Here is a 20,975-nt window from a genome sequence, read left to right as displayed (position 1 = left end):
AGCGCGATTACGCTATTGCGCAGCGCAGCCACCACTGTTAATGGCACTACTCTGCGCGTGCGTTGGCGTAGTTCATAACCACCGACACTTCCGGGGATGATTTGCGATCCTCACGCACCTATAAAGACAACGATCAATAAAATCGCCGCTTTATGGCCCTCTTCCTTCGTTTACGATGGGGATCCACGGGATGGAGCTGATGCCATGCTAATAACTATTAGGTGTGTGAATTAATTCTTGCCGTTTTCCAATAGATGTCGTTACTCACTAGATGTAACAATTATGTTTTTTTATGAAGAATTTTATGCCAGACCAAGAGCGACCTGAACAGTCAAAAAAGGTTGATGATGAAGAATTGGCAGTATTGCTCGATCGGAATGCATATCAGATGCAAAAAGAGCTTGAGTGCCGCGGGAATGATTAGAAAAATGTATCATGGCTTCCGCATGAATTGAAAAAAGAGACATTGAAAGAAGGAAAACCATTTGTGGATTTCCTGATTGTGCTGCTGAAAAGAAAGGGGTTCTTGTACCGAATCATCACTGGTGATGAAAAGGGTAGATAATACAAGAATCCTATACGCAAAAGACACGTCATACGTTTTGTGGTTGTAGTTAGGTTACAAATGTTGAGTAAAAACGGCAAGAATTAATTCACACACCTAATACAAAACACGGAGCCAGACATCATAGACGCCTCCGGGTGCCGTTGTTCCTCGTCAGAAAAGTGTAAGTTGGTAGAAAAAAATTTCCGTCCAGCGTCACGTGCAATGTCTTCCCGACGTCACCGACAACGTGCCAGGTGGCTAAGGTAACAGACGACCCCCGTCTGTGTTGACGTGTTGATCACGTGTAGGCGTTAAACACGCTGCTGCTTCTGCACAACATGGCTGACTGCGAGAACGTAAGTGTTGCCTATTAAAGCAATTAGACTCCACCGATACGTCCGGCAATTCTTGGCCTGACTTGAATGATTTTACAAAATGTTGCGTCGATCATACATTCAAATACCGCTGTGTGCTGGCGAGACACACTATTTTGCGCAGCGCGCGGATTACGCGGAAATGTTGTGTCACCTGCCCAGATCCCGGGCCCAGAACGCCAGAGGGTAGTCGCCGTCGAGCGTAATTTGGTTGGCGTAAAATACGAACGAACCCGTCGTCCCCGTCGCGAGAAGCAAGGCGTTAGTCATTCAATATTTACGACACACACCTTAGCAGAGTTGCCGCTGCGCGCCCGCGGTCGGGTCGGTTCAGCGCAACTAAAAACCCGAACCCGAACCCGAACGCGGCGGGAAAACTGAAACAAGCAAGAAAAGAAAACCGAAAAAACAAAGCTTGTAAATGCGACCTACGGAATTACAAATGATGCATTGTTTCCCGGTTTCTTCGAGACGGTTGCATCGGTTGTAGTGTAGTGGGTGGTGGTGAAACCAAACGGGATTGTCTAGTTGACCTCGCCTGTATCACCGGTACCACCGGTAGGCATTCCAAAGCTATGGTGATTCCCCTAGTGACTTATTGCGTAAGTACGTAAGAAAGACCGAGGTTGCTCCGAGCTACTGGACACGTTGTTGGAATATCGTCCAAACTTTTATCAACTAGACCGAGGGAGCCACATCGAGAACTGAATCCACGGCACCTACGGAGCAGAGTCAACAGGTGTTCAACGACCCACCGTACCGTCTCTGATGGAGCAACGTTGGGCCCATATCTTGTCAAATAAAGGTCCAACGAGAAGTGAAAATTCTTTTAATTTCCATTTCCTAACTTGTTTCCTATGTTGTTTACTAAGTTTTGCGGGTCGATACCAGGGGCCGCTGATACAAGCTTGATTTTTTTGTTATATTGGTACACTCTTCAAATAAACGTATGTGAAGTTTCATTTTAATCAATCACTTAATTCTTTTTTAGAAGCCATTTAGTATCGACATGTCAGAGTATTTTTTTGTTAATGGAAAAAATCAAGTAACGTGCAGTGATTTAATTTTTATTTTTGGAAAGTTTAAAAGCAAAGGAGATGTTTGAACGAATATCGAAAGTATATAAGGACTCTTCACCTTCAATTTGGGAGTTGAAATGGGGGTTTCTGAGTTTAAAAACGATCGCAGTAGCCTGCAAGACGCTTCATGTCAAAAACGTCAAAAAACAGACACAACACCTGAAATCGTACAAAAAATACCGGATATCGTTTTGGAAAATCGTCGAGTCCCTTAAAGCGATTTAGTATAAGACTTAGCCATCTCATTGAGCAGCATAACCAATATTTTGATTGAAGTGTTGGGTTCCAGAAAGCTGTTTGCAAAATGGGTGACGCATTCGCTAAAAACGCATTCGAATGCATCTTTCTTGACAACATTTAAAGCGTTTTCGATAGGATAAAGTGGATTTTGTCCATCGAATCATCACTATGGATGAAACTTAGGTCTATCACCATGATCCTGAATCAAAATAAGAGACTAAAGAGTGGTGTGAACCTTTTTCTTCGGTTCCGAAACGAATTGGTCCAGAAATTGCCAAAAACGATGGGATGTGAATAAAATTTTGTAAGCGGATTACTTGCAAACTAATAAAACAATAAATTTTGATTATTGTTGCAAAGTTTGACCAACCAACTGAAAGTGAAAATTCGTGATAAAAGACCAGGTTTGCAGAAGAAAACCATCCTCTTGCATCAGGACAGTGCACCCTGTTAGAAGAGCATTTCAAAAATGGAAAAAATCCATGAATTGAAGTTCGAATTGTTGGAGTATCCACCCTATTAACCAGAGGCTTAGCGCCCTCTGATATCGACCCGTAAAATTTAGTAAACAACCTAGTATTATGTACCCCACAATGTATCGTAATGATTTTACCTTCATGTGTCAAACACATTCGGCTTATGTTAAAAAATCCCTGGATACCGGGGGACACGTTCTGTGCGGTATGTCGGTGACGCTATCTAATCGGGGCCCCGAACATTCCAGAACGGGCCGGGAAAGCCGAAAACAACCTTAATATCGACCCCGTCACAACAGTGGAAGCAAACACGCAATTTCCCATCAAGTGTGCGAAACACTGTTGGCGTTGGCGAACAGTCACCGAAAAACAGATCCACCTGCTGATAGCGAAACAGAAGGCACCACCAAGGGTAACGATATCTAAAGACGGTGGCTAACGTTCGCCACCGAAAGTGAACGCGTGCGTCACGGGACCGGGCCGGACTTCGGTAGCTTCAGGTGGGGTATTAAAGTGATTCAGATTATGATGATGTGATTTAGCGGATCTACGAGGCTACTGTGGAGGTGATATCGGTAGTGTGTTGTTGTTACATTAGCAGCGCTAGAACCCTTACCTTCGCAACCTTCGAAACCTCGACCTTCTGGAGCCCACTTCGGGTCAAGGAATCAAATAAGGAATTTTAGAACGATAAACTGCCCATAAGGCGGCTGCATACAAGGTGCAATTGAAGTACCATTTTCTGCTCTAAGTTTTGCCAGCACTTTGTGGCGTTTTTAAGTTGCCGTGCACAAGACTTACCCGCATAAAGCAGAACGACGGTGGATCCGATTTGCCGCCTTCCATAATTGGAGTCCGATGATCTGGATGGATGGTGGATGTGTTGTGGAACTTGCGACAGGCCGTTTCTCACCGGTGCGTCTGTAGCAAACCTTCCACACCTGGGCCGAGCCGAGCAGAACCAGCTGAGACCGTTGGGAGGGCGTGGGAGCGTAACTTCATGCTACAGTGCCGCCTTTTTCCACTGGAAAACACTGTGGATTCGTGCTGGAGTTGTGGTTGATTGTCAAGTGTTGACTCGTTATTGGCTATATTGGAACGTGGTCGCACGCCTACGGTCGCCTACAGCCAGGTGAACGGAAATGTTTCGGAAGTGAACCAGGCTATCCACATTCGAATTCGTTGCGTATTACAGAACTCAACAATTGTCAGTAACGATCGCACTACTTAGAACTTCGATATTGAGTCATCGCAATGGCGCGCGCGTAAATGACGTAAAGCTAGTACACCGGCCTAGTGACGACGACCGAACAAACGATAACACTCTATAGCTTTCTTTAGATATCCTTGCCGGGATTTGAACTGGCCGTTGTTTTAAACGCTTCACGACCGGGAACCGGTATCGATCACGTTCCCAGTTATTTAGACCAATTCACGACATTCACGTCACGGGGGCATCGGGAGTTGTGGACCGCGCGCGCACCGACACGCACGTTCGTTTCACGACGTCCCATTCCACGCGCCACATTTGACATTCGTGAGGCTTAATCAACAACTAACGACAGAGCCCGCGTGTTGCGATACCAATGCTGCGTCCGAGACAAAACACTCCGCTCGCACACCACCACGTTTCCACGGTATGTACACTCTCGCACACACCCTCAGTGCCATCGTGCCTAGACGCGAAAGCGAGGGAGTGCGCTCCCGGAGGTGCAGTCCTGAGGCCTGAGGTGCGCAGCAGCAGCACAGGGTGCAGCCGGAGATAGCCCTACCCAAAGTCAGCCGCCAACTACACTGCCGCACCATGCCTGTATAAAGTATGAGCGATACTGTTTATGCTGCTTGGTTTATTTACGCTCTGGGGGGTACGTTTTTGATCTGTTCATGAAAGGAACCACTAACGACATCAACAACAGAGCCATCGTCAAAACTGCGTGGCGATGGTGCCAACTCCAACAGCACCAACTCTATTTAAAAAAAAAGTCCCACAAAATAAGAGCGGGTATTCTACACATCGTGCAATGTTATCGTTGTGTTTGTTATAAGTTATTACTTTGTTTCAACTATTTTAGATTAATTTGTAAAACTACGTATTGTCGTGTTTTTTTAAAGCGAAGGTGCAATTGTCTTCGACCTTTATCTGTCTTTAATGCTATCATGTACGACGTAAGATTACTGTATTAACAGGTTACGCGATACATTTTGGGCCAGGTTTATCGGAAGAATTCCAAGAATTGTGTCGGTCTTCACCAACATAACTATTGTATGGTGTGTTTTCTATGGTTCAGTTCATAGAGTTGGTTAATGGTATTTTAACGAATCTGGCCCACGTTGAAAAGCATAACCTGATCATACAGTAACCTTACTGGGTTGTTCATTAAGTTTTGCGGGTCGATAAGAAAAACATAATTTTATGGTTTGAAATACACTTTATTATTCAGTATAGTCTCCGGGAACATCAATACACGTGTTGCAACGAGACTCCAATTTATAAATTCCATCCCTACAGAGAGAAACTGGAAGGGTTCCAAATACACTTCTGTTGTGACGTCATCATTTCATGGAAAACGTTTCCACGTATGTTTTGTTTAGCTCTGAAAAAGATGGAAGTCGCTAGGGGCCAAATCTGTTGAATACGTTGGATACTACAACAATTCGAACTGGATTTTGCCATTTTCGAAATGCTCTTGGTGCATGGTGTATTACCATGGTCCTGATGAAAGAGGTTGTCTTTTTTCACAAATTTTCTCTTCCAGCTGGAACCTTATCCTTTGGAAAAAGCCCTTGAAAGTTGCATTCGAATGCGTTTTTGTTCCATTTTTATCGAATGCCGCACCCGCTTTGGACACAGTTTTCTGAAACCCAGTGCTTCAGACAATACATTGGTTGCACTGCTCAATGAGATAGATGCCTAGGCCTTGTGCTAAATCTCTCTCAGTCGTTCGACGATTTTCCAGTACGATATACAATCCTATGTTTTTTCTACAATTGATTTTTCTACAATTTCAATTGTTTCAGGTGTTTGGGCGTCTTTGACAAGAATTGTCTTCTCGGCTTCTAAGGTTGAGGTTTGGGAAAAAGTAATCGACATTTTTCACGATAGATGCCTTCAGTGATCGGTATCTCGATACGATCCTACAGTTTCAAGTTTAGGCTCGTTTTAAAGCTGATACTTTACACTTAAAAAAATGCTTTCATTGCTTTTTGTTTATTCCATTTGTTTTTGAGTTACAGGGTGTTAACAATGGAGGTCAACGAAAAGAAAATTCGGTACATTTTACAGTTTTTGTCCGATAAAGGTAAACATTCATGCTACGTCGTTGAAATTGTGCATCGTGTTTGTGATGCCGATATTCTAACAGCTAGTTACGTGTAATTTTGGTTTCGTTGACCCGTTTTGATTTTTTTTAATGTTAAAGATGCACCTCGCACAAGAAGACACGTCGTCGGAAATGTCGATAAAGTCACAGAAATAATCAAAGTTGGTCAGCATTTTAGTCATCAGAGCATTGACCAAGACCCACAAACAAACAGTTTTAAGCCATTTGCGCAAAACTGGATTCATAAAGAAGCTCGATGTTTGGACGCTTTGGACGTTTGGACTATTTACACCAAAAAACATAATGGCTCAAATTTCCTTGGAAGGAATCATTTATTATGAGTTACTTTCGTGTGGCTAAACACTAAATTCAAATCTCTACTCTCAAGAATTGGACCGTTCAAAGCTAGCAATTGACCAGAAACGACCAGAGTCGGCCAACGAAAGAGATTTTGTGTTCCATCTGGACAACGAAATGTTACGCACGTCTTTACTGACTCGCCAGAAAGTCCGGGAGCTTGGTTGGGAAATTATAATGCATCCACTGCATAGTCCGAACCTTGCACCAAGCGGATGACACCACTTTCACGCATTACAAAATTTCCTGAGTGATGAAAAATTGAGATCAAAAAAGGATTGTGAAAATGGATTGCTCGAGTTTTTCGCCAATAACGACTAAGCCTTCTACAAAATAGGCATTATAAATATTTAGTATTTTAGTAGTATTTTTAAAAAGGCAACAAATTTTTCAGCAAAATAGTGCATGTTTGATGCAAATCGGACCATTGAAAGCATCTTAAATAAAGTTTTGAAGTTCACGCAAAATACGTCCATGACTTTTTAGACACCCTTATATTATTAATATCCAAAATAATATATAGCCTTCCAAAAGAAAAAATCAATCACGATACTTGATTTTTTCCATTATCAATACTCAATACTATTCAATACTAATATACAATAATATTCAATACTGCGACATGTCGATACTAAATGGCTTGTAAAAAAATAAGTGACCAATTGAAATGAAACTTCACATACGTTCATATGAAGAGTGTACCAATATAACAAAAAAAATTAAACTAGTAGCAGCGCCTTTTGGTATCAAACCGCAAAACTTAATGAACAACCCAGTAGTACGAAGCGTGTTTGCTTCTCGCTGTAGGTGCAGCGTAACTTTTCAATGCCATTAGAGTTGATCAACGTACGGTGTGGACAAACACACGGTCTTTCCGAAAGCTGTACCATCAAAAGTACATGTACGGCCATTCATTTTTGTTTCATTCCAGCTTTCCCAACTAAAATTGTCACTTCGAGGAACATAAATATACGAATTGACAGAAGTGCCTAAAATCAATCAGGCGATCAATTGGTACCTCTCAGCCGATCAGCTCGATCGAATCGATTGACCGAAGGAAATCATAAATTTTGAGTATCATTTAAATATGGTTCCGTCATTCATAGGACCCCGAGGTTTTGCGAAACCTCGAAATATTTCTTTAGTCAAGCACATTCACTCATTTCAATGCTAAAGTGCTTGAATTCCAACACAGTCGTTGGAAATCTATCTCCCATCTGCAAGGAAGCCTCCGCTGCTTATTCCGTCGCAATCGCCGAGCGGTCTTGCGGGCCTGCAACAGAGGCAATTTCTACATGCTGTTGCTTTCTGTAACGATTTGCTTTTGATTACGGACGGGGTTGATCCCGCTCTGCTACATCAATAGACAGGCCATGCGTGCTAGGGGGCCCACTGCATAATGTATTTCGTTAGGTGCAGCATTACAAGTTGGAAAATGACGGATGCCGCCTCGATGGTCACGCTTCTCGTGAGGGGATTCCCTAGACAAACCGGCCCGCCAGGGAATCACGCACCTGTTTCTAGTTTTCTATTTCCCTCTTTTCTATTTTTAAATAACCTTTCTCTCTCTCTCTTTCTTCTCGCCTGTGTTTTCTCTTCAACGCCTGTTTCGCTCCCCCGTGCTTTTCTTTCTCTCTTTCTTACACACACTTCTCATGCACGGAAATAGACGGGTAACTAAGCAAGATTTCTAATCTTCCCGCTCGTCTGCCTGTGTCTGTGATTTCTCTCGCCATCGCACCATCCACCGGTCGCATCGTGCCATTTCGTTTCCTCGCACTATCTCCACAAACACTAGCCTCGCGGGCGGACGTATGTATGTATCAATTTCCCTGTTTGCGTTCATGGCGGAGTGAATGAGAGAGCCTCTGCTTAGGTCGCGAACGCCACAATTTAGACCACGCACTGCGTCCGGCGACCATTTCTAGTTCAATCGCGAGCCAGACCAGTGCGGGTTTGTTTAACTAATTTAAGCGGTTCGGTGGTTTGTGGTGTTGAGTTCGTTGCGTAGACCGTCACGACTGTGTGCCTGGGTGATAGGAGTGCAACATTTCCGTTATGCTGGTATCACCGGTGACCACTGGATGCGTGTTTCAAACGTACCAGCCAACCGCCCGTGCGGTGCGTTTCCGGAAGTGCATCGACAAAGTAGGTTTATTGGTCACCGTCATCACTCTGGGGCGTGTTGTGTACGTTGCCAAAACATTATCTGATCGGATCGGATCGGATCGGCTTCGCTAGTTACTGGTGGGCGAATCGGAGAAGGTAGTGCCTCCATGAAGGTACCTAGTAAGCCACCAAACTACGGGAGACTCGGCTCTCGGACACTCATTGGTCTGTCGCAACAATAGCAATTCACAGTATTCGCGTAAGACCATCACCGGAAGTGCGATACGATAAGATCCCAAACAGGCTCTTTTCACCTGCCCCAGACAGATCCTAGTGGCTCTTCCTCCATTAACCCGAGACCAATTTTCCAAAACCGACTGGATTTCCAGCCAGCTTTCCAGCAAGTGGTCCGCGAGTCCACCATGCCATACGCCGGATGCTGGCCAGATTGGAGTCTCGGATTTCATTTGTGGTGTTTCACAAAAACTAGCATTAAGCTAGTCTATTCTGATGGCGCGAAAAGTCAAGAGGTCAAGATTGCCTAACCGAGATCATCTCCTCGCTGTTCAGGGTGCTTTTGTCCGTTCGCAATTTAATTTTGATTTTCTAACACCAAAGTTTACCAGTTGCTAACTCTTCCAGTAAGCAACTGGCAGTGCTTTAGATTTTTAACCTTTTAGACTCCGGTGCTTCCGGTTCGAGCCCTTCGTGGCTTGCTGACCCCGCGGTATATTAGTCTATTTTGGATCCGCACCTGTTGCTACTGGTTGCTAGCTTGCTTGCGAACGTGGTGTTGCCGACTTCAAATTTGAATCAAGTAAACTCTCAAACGGCGAACGAGGGCGCCCGCAATCCAGCAACCAAGAGAGCGCGGCTCACCTTATGGCTAAGAGTTATGGTTGGTACCTGGCATGGTTCAGCATTATGCTGGCCATCCAAGAGCTTCCATACATTCGGCATTCGGCGGAGTCTGTTGGGTGGAAAATTGGAAACCAAAACGGTTGGGTGGCGCGCTCAACGATAAAAGTACCGTTCGACAAAAATAAAATACCGTTCGCGAGGTAGCATTGGAATGCACACGTATAAGTTTCCATTGTTTTTTCTCGTTTTCGTTGAGTCCCTTTGAGTATTGAAACGCGCTTCACGCTCCACGACTGTTACTCTCTTTGCGATTCGACCCGTGGCGACCAGTTGGAAGCCCGGTTTGGTCAGCCCCCGGTTGGAACGCGGTTCTTTCACGAAAGGTTTGGTAGAAAGTCGCGTACGCGTAAAGCTCTTGCCCACGCGTTAACGCTTCCGTTAAAACCACAAAAAACGGAAGCAATATTATGCTACAAATGTTAACCAGTTTAGGCGAACGGATGATCGACGGACGGATGGCTACACGTTACAACGATTTTTGTACTAATATACAATTATCTGTTCCCCTTATCCCACCAGGGAAGGCGGCGCACGGAGATGAGCGCTCACACGGCACCTAACGAATAGTCGAAGCAATAACGGTGTTTTCGTTGTTGCGTCGATTTCTCTTTCGACGACTTTCGAACAGTAGAGCTAATCCGGCAAATCAAATCAACACTCAATCAGCCCGGAAAGGGCTTTCGACGGGGGCTTGGCGGTGGAGTGCTTTGGTTACCCTTATCGGTCGCCTCGGTCGTCCGAGAAATTAACCGTTGTTTTTTTTTGTTTGCATTCAGCCGTTCAGGAGCCTGAAGGTGGTGCGCGATCCTTCAGCGCCCGGTTCGGCGTTGAGGCTAGCCTCTGTCCATCGATTTGACGGTGTTGGTAATGCTCTCTCTCTGGTGCCGCGTACGCGCTCGATGTGGACTGTCCAGGAAACAAGGGTTGATGCCTGAGATAGCAAACACACGACAGAAGACCGTCTGGCAGCACGCCCTTCTGTCACGCGCCTTTTGCGCACGCGCCTCATTGCAACCCCCTGAAACAGGGGTTGAACTCCCGATATATGAACTCCCGCCGTTCGCTTACTTCAGTGCTAACAACAGGAAAGGGGCTTCTTCCCTGCCCTAGCAGCCCTTTCGTAAGAGATATGCGCGTGCCCGAAACAGTGGGCTCTCCGGGCTGCGTATGTTCGCATCCTTCGTCCTCGCCGAGAGCGCCCCTGTTCTCTCACCCGGAAGCGTCGGCCGAAAGGTTCACACAGGATCCAAAGCAAGCGTCCGTGCTGTGCTGTGGTCGTGTGTGTCTCTCTCTCTCTCAGCAACTGCAATGTCCTTTTTCGACGGGTTGATGCAGAAACAGTAATAACGAACGGTATGAACTTTCGGCAGGCCAGCGCTTACCGAGTACCCCGACATTGTGTCTGGCCGAACCACCTTTGCAGCATCAAAGCACCGATCGGACACAATTCTCCACCAGTCGCGTATAATCCAGTGCTCTGCAGGTGATGCGTGTGCGTTCATGGTTTTGTTACAGGTGGACGGCACACAGCCAGTGCAAAGGCTAAAACGAAACAAGAAATCTCCAGAGTGTGCCAAAAACGGAAAACAGGAAAGCCTGTTTGTGACTTGCGGACGAACCACGCGTCATGTGTGCAACGTGACTTTACTTTTGGGCACCACCACCACCCAAAACGGCCACTGCCCTTGTGAAACTGTGAATGCTTGGTGTGCACGCTTATGAGAAACCGTTACCACTGTGACCACGCTGTCACCGACTTCCTGCGCGTGTACTGTAAATCAATCAAGCGATTCCTTATGGCCATCGTCTGCCTGGAGCGGTGCTAACGCTAAGGTGTACCACACACAACAAACGGGTCCGTCGCCAGCCTATCAACCGCGCACCAATCAGTCTCAAGACGCTGTGGCGCACCGCGGAGGCGCGAAGGGTGCAGCAGGGCAACCCTCCACTGTCAGACTGACGGGGCCGTGGGGCCGCCGTCGTTCCCTTGTTTGGAGACAGCACCAGCAGCGCTGCTAAGGTCTAGCGCGGATCTAGCGCGCCCAGCTCCCAGAAGGTGCCTGCACGACGGTCGGAAATTACTAAAGATGGGTGGTAAGTAGAACTTAATAAATTTATGCATCGGGTATTTATGCTACACGGCCAACAGTTATTGTTGGCGGAAGTTGTTGCCCTACACACGAGTCAGCACCATTCTTGGACGGTGTGTCCTTTGTGTAGCTGCCCTATCGTTTGCCCCGATCCAGAGTGCGACCCTGGGACACGAACTTGCTCGTACCCTTTTCTAAAATGTGCAACCACATGTGTCTATCTATATGAGACCCAGTCAACGCGGTTGGATAGTTTCACGTAATCAGATAGCGTTTAGTTTTGTCGTGCCAACCATACTTGTTGCGATAACAGACGAGGGCGTCCTCCAAGTACTGGTAGAACTACTGATCCTATTATAAGGCACCCCTGGTACAAGCCCCTCGTGCAGGGTTTTCTGTACACCTGTTGTCACCTATAAGCCACCCTGCCGGATTCAATGAGGTACACATATTGATAGGATTTATTCGCATAGGATTGCCGCGCTGGAAAGGCTGTACCCTGTGAGTAGCCTTTCGAGACGCGCATCTGTGCGTTGTTTGCGGTCTTCGGAGGGAACGATACGCTACAACGAATTTCACCTTTCCGTCTCGTTCGGTTCTTATTTTTGCACGGCTTGCTTGGCCGACGGCCGGCTCAAAATAAGCAGTATCCATCATCACATCGAACGCCATCACCGGTTTAGGTTTACGCGTGGCTCATATGTTCTTGGTTGTGGCGGTTTAGACCGTGGTCGTTGTCACGCAGCCTGTTACGAGCTGGGTTTCAAGTTTCCAATCGCGCCTGCCGCTCCCCCGTCATGCACTGATGACGGGGGCTGTGAAGTTGAAAGTGATCCACCAGTTCCCATGATCGGTGCCGGTCGAGTCCAAGCCAACCAAGCCGACTAAATACGGGGGTATTGTCGATAACAGTCGCCCACAGATGGTAATAAACCATGCGTTGCCTTAACACCGAGTTGTGTTGTTTTACATATGATTCTTGGCATGCGACAAGGACTTCCATTCAGCGAACTACGCGTGAGTTGGATTGTTGGTAAAGTTGGACCAAATTTCCCTAAAAGTGCTATAAAACCCCGATTGACCTTTGACAGCAAAACGGTAACATCCCATCAACGTTGTGTCGGGATAGAGCTCATTAATTTATTCTTGATCCTACGGTACTCACCTACTTACTATCTTGATTGTGACATTTTTTCGCCCTGGTCCACGCAACACAGAACGAGACTACATCGGGTTCGCCACGCTAGCGGAGCAGGTTCACCGGAAGTCGGTGAAACGAGGTTTCGAGTTCACGCTTATGGTGTGCGGTGAGGTGGGGCTCGGCAAGTCGACGCTGGTGAACACACTCTTCCTGACTGACCTGTACAAACACCGCACCGTGCCGCCGGTGGAGGAGCGCATTGAGAAGACGACGCGCGTCGAGAAAAAGACGCTGGACATCGAAGAGAAGGGCGTCAAGCTGCGCTTGACGATCGTCGACACGCCCGGCTTTGGCGATTCGGTCAATTGCGACGATAGCTGGCGTGTCTGCACTCAGTACATTGACGAACAGTTTCGACAGTACTTCACCGATGAAAGTGGCCTGAACCGGCGCAACATACAGGATAATCGGGTTCATTGCCTGCTGTACTTCGTGCCCCCGTACGGCCACGGGTAAGGGAGAGTTTCGGTCTCTCGTGTGTTTATCACTTCCTTTTACCCGTTGGTACATACCAATCCTTCTCTGCTTTTAACAGGTTGCGACAGTTGGATATTGATCTAATTCGGCGGCTGCACAAAAAAGTGAATATTATTCTCGTGATCGGCAAGGCAGATACCTTGACTCCGAGCGAGGTGAAAAAACTGAAGGCAAACATCTTGGAAGACATCGAAACACACGGCATTCAGACGTACCGGTTTCCGGACTGCGATTCGGACGAAGACGAGGAGTTCAAGCAGCAGGATCGCGACCTGAAAGCAAGTCTGCCGTTTGCCATCGTCGGTAGCAACATGGTGCTGGAGGTAGCCGGTCGTAAAATACGTGGCCGCCAGTACCCGTGGGGTGTTGTAGATGGTAAAGCCCACATCGCCTGCCTCCTTACCACCATCCCTTAACCTCCGCACCTTGTTTATCAATTTCGTTTACACGTTGCAGTGGAAAATCCACAGCACAGTGATGTGGTGAAACTACGAACGATGCTCATCTCAACGCATATGCAGGACCTGAAGGACACGACGCGGGATGTACATTACGAGAACTACCGTGCTCAGTGTATTTCCCAGATTTCGCAGCATGCATTACGCGAACGCAATAAACTAAAACGTGAATCGACAGCGTCGAGCCATGAGTTCAGCGACACCGATCGGCTGCTGCTTCAAAAGGACGAGGAGGTAAAAGAGAGTTCTACCAAATATTCACACTCGCCACCCCAAACCGAAGCAACGCAGTTCAATCATTTGCCGCTACCGTTACATTTTCTTTTCCGTTCCGTTTCCATTTCGCAGATACGTCGTATGCAGGACATGTTGGCACAGATGCAGGAAAAATTAAAGTCGTCTCATATTAATGATTCCGTCGTCGACGTCTAGCTCTCGTTGCAGACTTTCTAGGCGAGTGTAGCCGTTGTGTGTCTACTCGACTTTCAGAGGCAATCATGCTGCGAAACAGCACGATTGACCGCTGCCCACCGTGTTCCAATGTTCAACGCATTCGACCTCCGAAAGCCTGTCGGCGATCACCAGAACAAGAAAAACAAGCTAGCGTTTAGGGAGATGATTAGTTAAAGGAAAAATAACACGTTACCTTATTGTATTCCATATGAAACTAGTGACGAAAACATGGCCGCAATTGGACAGGTAAACTCGTAAAAAAATAATTGAGGAACATCATGAAGGACCAATTGGGTAATACACGGTCTTAGTTCATGGGTTTTAGTAATAGCGTAGCTAATATGAGCAAAAACTAGTATCAATACGGCCAGTATTCTAATGTATGAAACATGGAAACAAAATGCTCGTGCATTCGGGACGGAGTGAGAGTCTTATGCGGAAACACGTTAGCGGAACAGCATCATTGGACACTCAGGCTGAACATAACGACAAAGCACGCTCGTCGGCAAGGTACGACCAAAGAAATAGTCGTAGGTATCTATTATGTGGAGAGAATAAGTACGAGCAACCAGTCATTCATTTAACTACAGTCCACGTCCAATAATTGACGCTTTCTTAATGACCATCTCACTTCATCCTGATCCTTTTTATACAATAGAATTCAACGCTTTCAGTGATGCATGTGAGCTAAACGTCTCATATCCTACAGTCAAGGTGTCGATCGACCAAAATGTGGAATTACAGTATGGCACAGTACGCACTCAAAGAATGCGAGTTTGACAATCGGTCAGCATAATATACGATTACTACGATATAGCAGTCGGTTGAAGTTACCACGTCAACACCCGAAACATGCATGAGTTGAAGCGTTTTCAAGTTATTGGGCCTGGTAAGCCTGAATTAACACGAAAAAGAATGAAACTAAAAACCATGAACCAAACCATGATCAAGAAATAATCCAGGTGTTTCCTAGTATTCACAACGTTTTGTAAGTGATTCATAGAAACATGCAACAATCTCGCAGTCTATGAGTAACATCACCTCGGATTAGTAAGACGGTTGTTCGAAACGAACGATTTAGTAGGTTTACTGCTTTTGTGTGCAATATATTTTATGCAAGTGTTTTGTTTTTTGTTTCCCTTTATTAACTATGGTTTCTGTTTAAGCGAATGAAGGGGTGCTTACATAAAAAGGCGTCTATAACTCAGATTCCTAAATGGCGAGATATTACTAAGCGCACATAGCTTTAAACATTCAGACCTATCTTTACGTTTATGGTGTATGTCTTTTCTATTGACGTGGCTCTTTTTGACGAACTGATCCGAACTGATTTCTCCAATATGCGCATAGTAGGATCTTAAGGAATTCTTTGTCGACAAAAACAGCATTTCTGCATTAAACTGCAGGGAAAAAACTTCAGCATTTGATGTTTAGGGTGTTATTGGCTCTGACATCCCTTTCAGCAAAACAGAAATCCGCCAAATGTACCAAAATACAGTTTCGTTGTGACATAAACCGCAACCCGAGAACAATTTTTATGCGTTACAGGAAAAACCTACGACCAACCGTTACATGTTACTCGTAATAAATTATGTCGAAGAATAAAATAAACGATAAAGGAAAATTTGAAACAAACTATTAGCGTTTGGTAGTGAAACGGGTGTGGTTCATGAGCTTTTCTGTGGAAACCAATCGTATTCAAAAAGGTATATTTCTTTTGGTGCTCATACAAAAAGATAAGATATAGCTATGATTTGCTATTTTTTAAAGTCAAATCGCCCTTTCTTCCACGTCTTCGTAACTGATCAAAATAAACTACAGGAATATAACAGGAACAATAGGATTGCACCGCTGATTGCGGTTGTGCACGAACTTACTAGGCTTTCCGCCAATCCTATTCCTGTTGGTTTAATCAATCCCCTTGCACTTTCCCGGTAATTTGGAAGGATATTTTTTACTATGTATTTTGTCCCGGCATGCACTATGTGCAATTCCATGGTAAGCATTCATTAGTACCAATATTGAACTAAAATTGTCTAATACTTATATCATCTGTTGCTCCCCAAATGGGTGAATAGAACGTAGCAACATCGGTATCTTTTTCGGTGCACATATTTTATTTTTTTTCTTGAAAGAATTTTGTCTATTTTTGTGTGTTGATTTTACTATTTATCACTAATTTTTCATCAGTAACTGATTTCCTTTCACTTTCCTTCTTTCGTACAGCGCCAACAATGTTTAGCCTCTACTTTGCTAATATTGAATCAGTGACTTGAACGGATTAATCGTTAGCATAACCCGTTTAATCAGTTCAGCATAACCCGCTTCTTATAACATATTATTCAGCGCATTACACCATGTATAGAGAATCCAAATAGAGAAATCAAATTCGTTAGTATCGATTTAGCGTAAAAGATGTTAGATTGTTGTTGTCATAATGTGCATTGATCCTAGATATCAGGCGACCTAGATAATGTTCAGACAACACCTTCGGACAACGTCACAGAGGAAAAAGAAACTACAAAATTGTGCAACATAATGTAGTGGAATGAATCATATTTCGCGATTCTGCGGTTTACTTCACTTGTTTTCGCTTCTGGCAGTCTGGCTGCGATTTATGCACTAATATCTTGATGTTTTGATCTTGACGATAAGTATGTTGATGCCATTATGCACACATACAGTTGTATCACCGATGTTGAATAAACGTTTACTGTTTATACATTGTTTTAGACACATACGCATACACTTAGCTGTCTACCATGCAAATGATGTGTCTTTCATTATTTCATTTTATACATGGTGTGTGTCATTCGTATCGTAAAACAATCAATGCCTTGTGTTACTTCATAAACACATATAGTTCAAATTGCGTTGTTTTAACACATACACCGGATAGGATGTTTCTTGTTTAGCTAACAATAACATTTAGCAAACTAACCTTCTTAACTCCCTAAATGATAAACGTATGTCTTCTTTGGCTAAATTAACAACGACCGTCGTTGTATTCACAGTGCTTATCGTGTTCACTATTTATACTCTCTTAGCTATTACATGAACCAAAAAGAAACTGAAAACCTTTGCCCAACATCTAGCGTTCTGTTGATCTTAATGTTTAATGTTGATCTTGGTGTTTAACCAATCTTTGTTTTAAAGTAGCGTTTGAATATGGCTGGTACGAGAGCAACGATAGAGAATGAGGCCAGCATCACGATCGAGCCCCAACTAAACGCGTCGCTTGAGCTGGTCATCTTGTACAGCGTTTTGCCAGCCTGTATTGCAATGAAAGATGGTGGTGCCACGCCGAGAAAAGTGCCAAGTGCAAATGGATATAACGGTACGCCGATTACGGGAGCCACCAGGTTTATGAACCAATTTGGCAGGAATGGCGTCATGCGCAAGAATAGCATGTAGCTTAACAGGTCGTCTCGGTGACGATCCACTTGAGATGCCCATAGACGGGCCCGTTCAGGAAAGTAGAACTTTACCAAACGCCTTCCCACTAGTTGTGAAAGAAGATAGCACAAGGTGGCACCAAGCGCCGAGCAGAAGCAGACCAGCGTGAGCGCGACCGGGAAGCTGTACAGGAATCCACTCAGTATCGATAAAAACAATGAACCCGGAATGGCAAACGTTTGTAGGCTATAAGTAAGAGAACAATACCAAAGGTAGAAGAGGGAAACATGAAAATCAGAAATCAGGAATCAAGAAATTAGCAAACAAACGCAGTGTTTGTATCGGAGAGCGAAAGAGAGAGAGAGATAGAGAGAAAGAAAGAAAGAGAGAGAGAGAGAATGAAAAAGCGAAAACTAACAATGAAGACCAGTTTCAGAATAAAACTGCCAAATTCTCTGAATATTTACTTAAGCGGAGTGTCTAAGCTAATAGCGACAGGGACAGAAGGAAATGACAAAAATGAAAGTAGCGAAGGGAGTGAACTACTTACAATATGTACACCAGTATGATACCAAACATGACTTCGAGATTGTAGAGATCCTTGTACCGGTCCAAGACTCGGCCCAGCTGTTTGGCGTCTTCAATGTCGAACGGTACTTTGATGTACTGTTTCTCCGATCTACGGAAATTTTACGGTAACAGTCACTAAACGAGAGTCGAACAGATAAACTGCGCTGGCTGTCAGAAGAGCTCACTTACTCGTCCAGTTGCGGAAACATCGCATACACATAAAGCATCGCGAACAGGCTTGCAAGAAAAATGGCCAATAGCAAGATGAGTGATTGGCGGGCAGAACGATCTTCATCCACGGGTGACGAATCGCGTAGGTTGGTGGAACCAGCAGTTACAGCCGCTGGCTTCAACAATACCCCGTTGCTGGTCGGTTGCAGCTTTTCAAGCCGATTATTGTTGTGGCCGTATGATGGCTGGTCAAGGGTTCCGTTCACATGTGTCATTTTCACATTCGACGATTGTTGCTGATGATGATAGCTGAAGTGGATGCTGCCATTGCTGCTACTGGCAGGAGCACTATCCACCAGGGTATCCATCCGATCACTTTCTACATCTGCTGCAGACATAGGAACCTAACGTAGAAGTAAAGAAATATTGGTTTTAATAAAAAAAAATTAGCAGAGAGTGTAAACAACGTGACGTGACTCGCCCACATGACTACTTGTGATATTGAAGTATATATGTTTTTTTTAGTTGTTCTCGATGCGGAAAACTTCCTGGCGCATCCAGCTCGTCACTTACGATTGACCTTCGAGCAAGAGGTTTCGGTGCCATTCTCTCGCACTTACCTATTACGAACGAGACGATTAGCTCACTTTCCTTGGATGTAGCAGGTTTGTGACCAGCTTTTGTCATCCGTCCCAGAGGCGGTGGGGTGATATCGTATGATGTTCACCTCTCTCTTACTTACTTACGGGCCTTATGGGGTTTCGTCTGCGGAACATAGGGCCGCAAACCTCTCACTCTATTAAAAACGCGCAGCCTTGATCGCGGTAACACTGCTCGCGGGTGGGGATAACAGTGTTTGCCCGATAGTGTTACAGTGTTGTGTGGGTTAAGTACACAAAGGGTGTTGCCTGACGGGCAAAATGCTATTTGTGGCAAAAGCAAACATGCATAATTCTGATGCACGTGTACAATGACAGTAAAATATTCCGCAACTGAGTTACAAAATTCTAAGGTTATCAACCGAGTTTAACAGAGAGTTTCATTTTGCCATCCTTCAACATTCACTTGAACTGATTGTTTTCGTTCTTACGATACTCAACGTATAAGAGTGAAGCAAAAAAGCTCCTGGCCCAAGTTGGTTGACCTGCTCCTCAAGGTAATTCTTCAGGACAATATGACTTGCGACAATATGTCGTACTTTCTTGAGTTGTGTAACGCACTTTGGAAAGGTTAACGTTTTTTGGCTTCTGAGTCAGCAAACCTCAAGGACATTATTTAGAACTCCACAAAACCGTTCCCTACAAAGAAACGCAACAAATCAACAAACAATGGCACGCACGTTACTGCGTATGATCGCCACACCAAATACGCACGGCGCACAGAAAGACAGAAAGACAAAAAGCTATTTGCATCAAAGCGATGCGACGGTCAGGGATCCTCAAAGCGAGATGCGCGGATTGCAATATTTGACACAGCGTTCGTTATCCAAAATAAAGCTGCCAACTTGTTCGAACCAAAGACCCTGGATGGAAGTTCGCTATTGACATTTTCGACACCGAAGTAGAGTTCGTTCAAAACAAATCAAGGGCCAAACACACCGCAAGCTGAAAGTAAATTCACTTTACGGACCTTTCACACCGATTGCGGACGGGGGCGAAAGGCAACGGAAAAGTCTTTCGCCTTTTCGTTCGGGCGAAAACAGTTAGACATCTTAGGTAGTTAAAATCTAATCGAAGATTACTCAATTGACGTTTTTTGTGTATCACAAGCATGCAAAACAATTTTAACTTAATTATTATTTGTAATACAAATACAAATTCATCATGAAACTATTTTAATTCTCGCACAAAAAATTCAATGTGTCTTGATCTAATCTGCCTAAAATAATCTGTCAAAACACAAGACTTCGCCCCAACCCAACCCAGACTACCCAACCACCAAGTATACGAAAGTAGAGTTGTGATTTTTGACAAATTTACCTTCAGCGTACGAAGTTGACGTCGCCAACGCCGATAATCGGTGTGAAGTGCTTCATAGAATTTCATAGAAGACAACGTGAATTTGCCTTTTCGTAACTTCGTAACGTAACGTACGCTCGCGGTGTGTAGCGAGCTTAAAGGGCCAAACACACCGCAAGCTGAAATTTTTTAACGGAAATTTTCGCACGTTACGTAACTAGGCGGCTACACGAAGCGTGAAAACTGGCGTAAAATTAATTTGTAATGTCAAAACGTTTGCGCTTCGTGTGGCAGCAAAAATTTAAAAACAAAAGGTCAAACGTGTTTACGTTCGTGTTTTTGGTCCAAGAAAATAGAAATAAAAGAGAAATTAATTGATTTCTGAATTTTTTTTATCTGTTTTTTCCGATTTTGTTGCTATACCAGCAAATAAAAACATAAATTATCCTCTGTTTGTAAGCAAAGCGTATGCAAAAAGTATTTACGCTTGGGTTTACGCCTCTGCCGACCCGTAAACGTTTTGACAGCGCCGCAGCAGTTTGGCATTAATCGTTAATGTCAAAATCATTAAGGCCGGTCTACACGCTGCGATCTGCAATGCAATATCGCATGAAGTGACATCTCCGGAGACGTCATAAATGTCACTGCCGCGGGTGGAAATCTGAAGACTCGACATGCAATTTGTGAACAAATTTCAAAACAGGGTCAGTTTGTCGGTTGACTTGTTGATGTTTTGTTCTGGCCTCTTATTTATATTTTGGACGCTTCGTCAACGTTC

At 44.6% G+C, this 20,975-nt stretch overlaps 3 protein-coding genes across 3 annotated transcripts in view; 1 reads left to right on the top strand and 2 right to left on the bottom strand.

Moving 5' to 3' along the window:
* Positions 1 to 3,913, bottom strand: part of LOC131213851 (rhophilin-2) — a 33,801-nt gene extending 29,888 nt beyond the window's left edge. The window contains exon 1 of the mRNA XM_058208038.1: positions 3,518 to 3,913. Coding sequence (XP_058064021.1) covers positions 3,518 to 3,562 — 45 coding nt within the window. The 5' untranslated portion in view covers positions 3,563 to 3,913. The remainder of the gene's footprint in view (positions 1 to 3,517) is intronic.
* Positions 3,914 to 10,833: 6,920 nt separating this feature from the next.
* LOC131213715 (septin-4) lies at positions 10,834 to 15,708 on the top strand. Its single transcript, XM_058207829.1, has 5 exons — positions 10,834 to 11,517; positions 12,731 to 13,166; positions 13,250 to 13,566; positions 13,648 to 13,883; positions 13,998 to 15,708. Exons 1-5 carry the CDS (start codon positions 11,511 to 11,513, stop codon positions 14,079 to 14,081), a joined length of 1,080 nt encoding a protein of 359 aa, XP_058063812.1. The 5' UTR covers positions 10,834 to 11,510; the 3' UTR covers positions 14,082 to 15,708.
* Positions 14,657 to 19,713, bottom strand: LOC131213717 (transmembrane protein 41B). The gene is made up of 4 exons (XM_058207830.1): positions 18,860 to 19,713; positions 18,258 to 18,643; positions 18,049 to 18,177; positions 14,657 to 17,744 (listed from the first exon to the last, which is right to left on the bottom strand). Exons 2-4 carry the CDS (start codon positions 18,635 to 18,637, stop codon positions 17,237 to 17,239), a joined length of 1,017 nt encoding a protein of 338 aa, XP_058063813.1. The 5' UTR covers positions 18,638 to 18,643; positions 18,860 to 19,713; the 3' UTR covers positions 14,657 to 17,236.
* Between the last annotated feature and the right edge of the window lie 1,262 nt (positions 19,714 to 20,975).

The sequence above is a fragment of the Anopheles bellator genome, chromosome X (assembly GCF_943735745.2).
Source record: "Anopheles bellator chromosome X, idAnoBellAS_SP24_06.2, whole genome shotgun sequence".
Lineage (NCBI taxonomy): Eukaryota > Metazoa > Arthropoda > Insecta > Diptera > Culicidae > Anopheles > Anopheles bellator.
Note: the sequence above shows the minus strand (reverse complement) of the source record. Positions and strands in the feature narration are given on the sequence as shown.

Excerpts from the sequence above, each read along its gene's own strand:
- LOC131213715 (XM_058207829.1), top strand. Across the intron at positions 13,167-13,249 it reads GTGCCCCCGTACGGCCACGG|GTTGCGACAGTTGGATATTG; the intron begins GTAAGGGAGAGT and ends TGCTTTTAACAG. Across the intron at positions 13,884-13,997 it reads TGCTTCAAAAGGACGAGGAG|ATACGTCGTATGCAGGACAT; the intron begins GTAAAAGAGAGT and ends TCCATTTCGCAG.
- LOC131213717 (XM_058207830.1), bottom strand. The coding sequence starts at position 18,637 with ATGTCTGCAGCAGATGTAGAAAGTGATCGGATGGATACCCTGGTGGAT. Across the intron at positions 18,178-18,257 it reads ATGTTTCCGCAACTGGACGA|ATCGGAGAAACAGTACATCA; the intron begins GTAAGTGAGCTC and ends AAATTTCCGTAG. Across the intron at positions 17,745-18,048 it reads ATCATACTGGTGTACATATT|CCTACAAACGTTTGCCATTC; the intron begins GTAAGTAGTTCA and ends TCTTACTTATAG.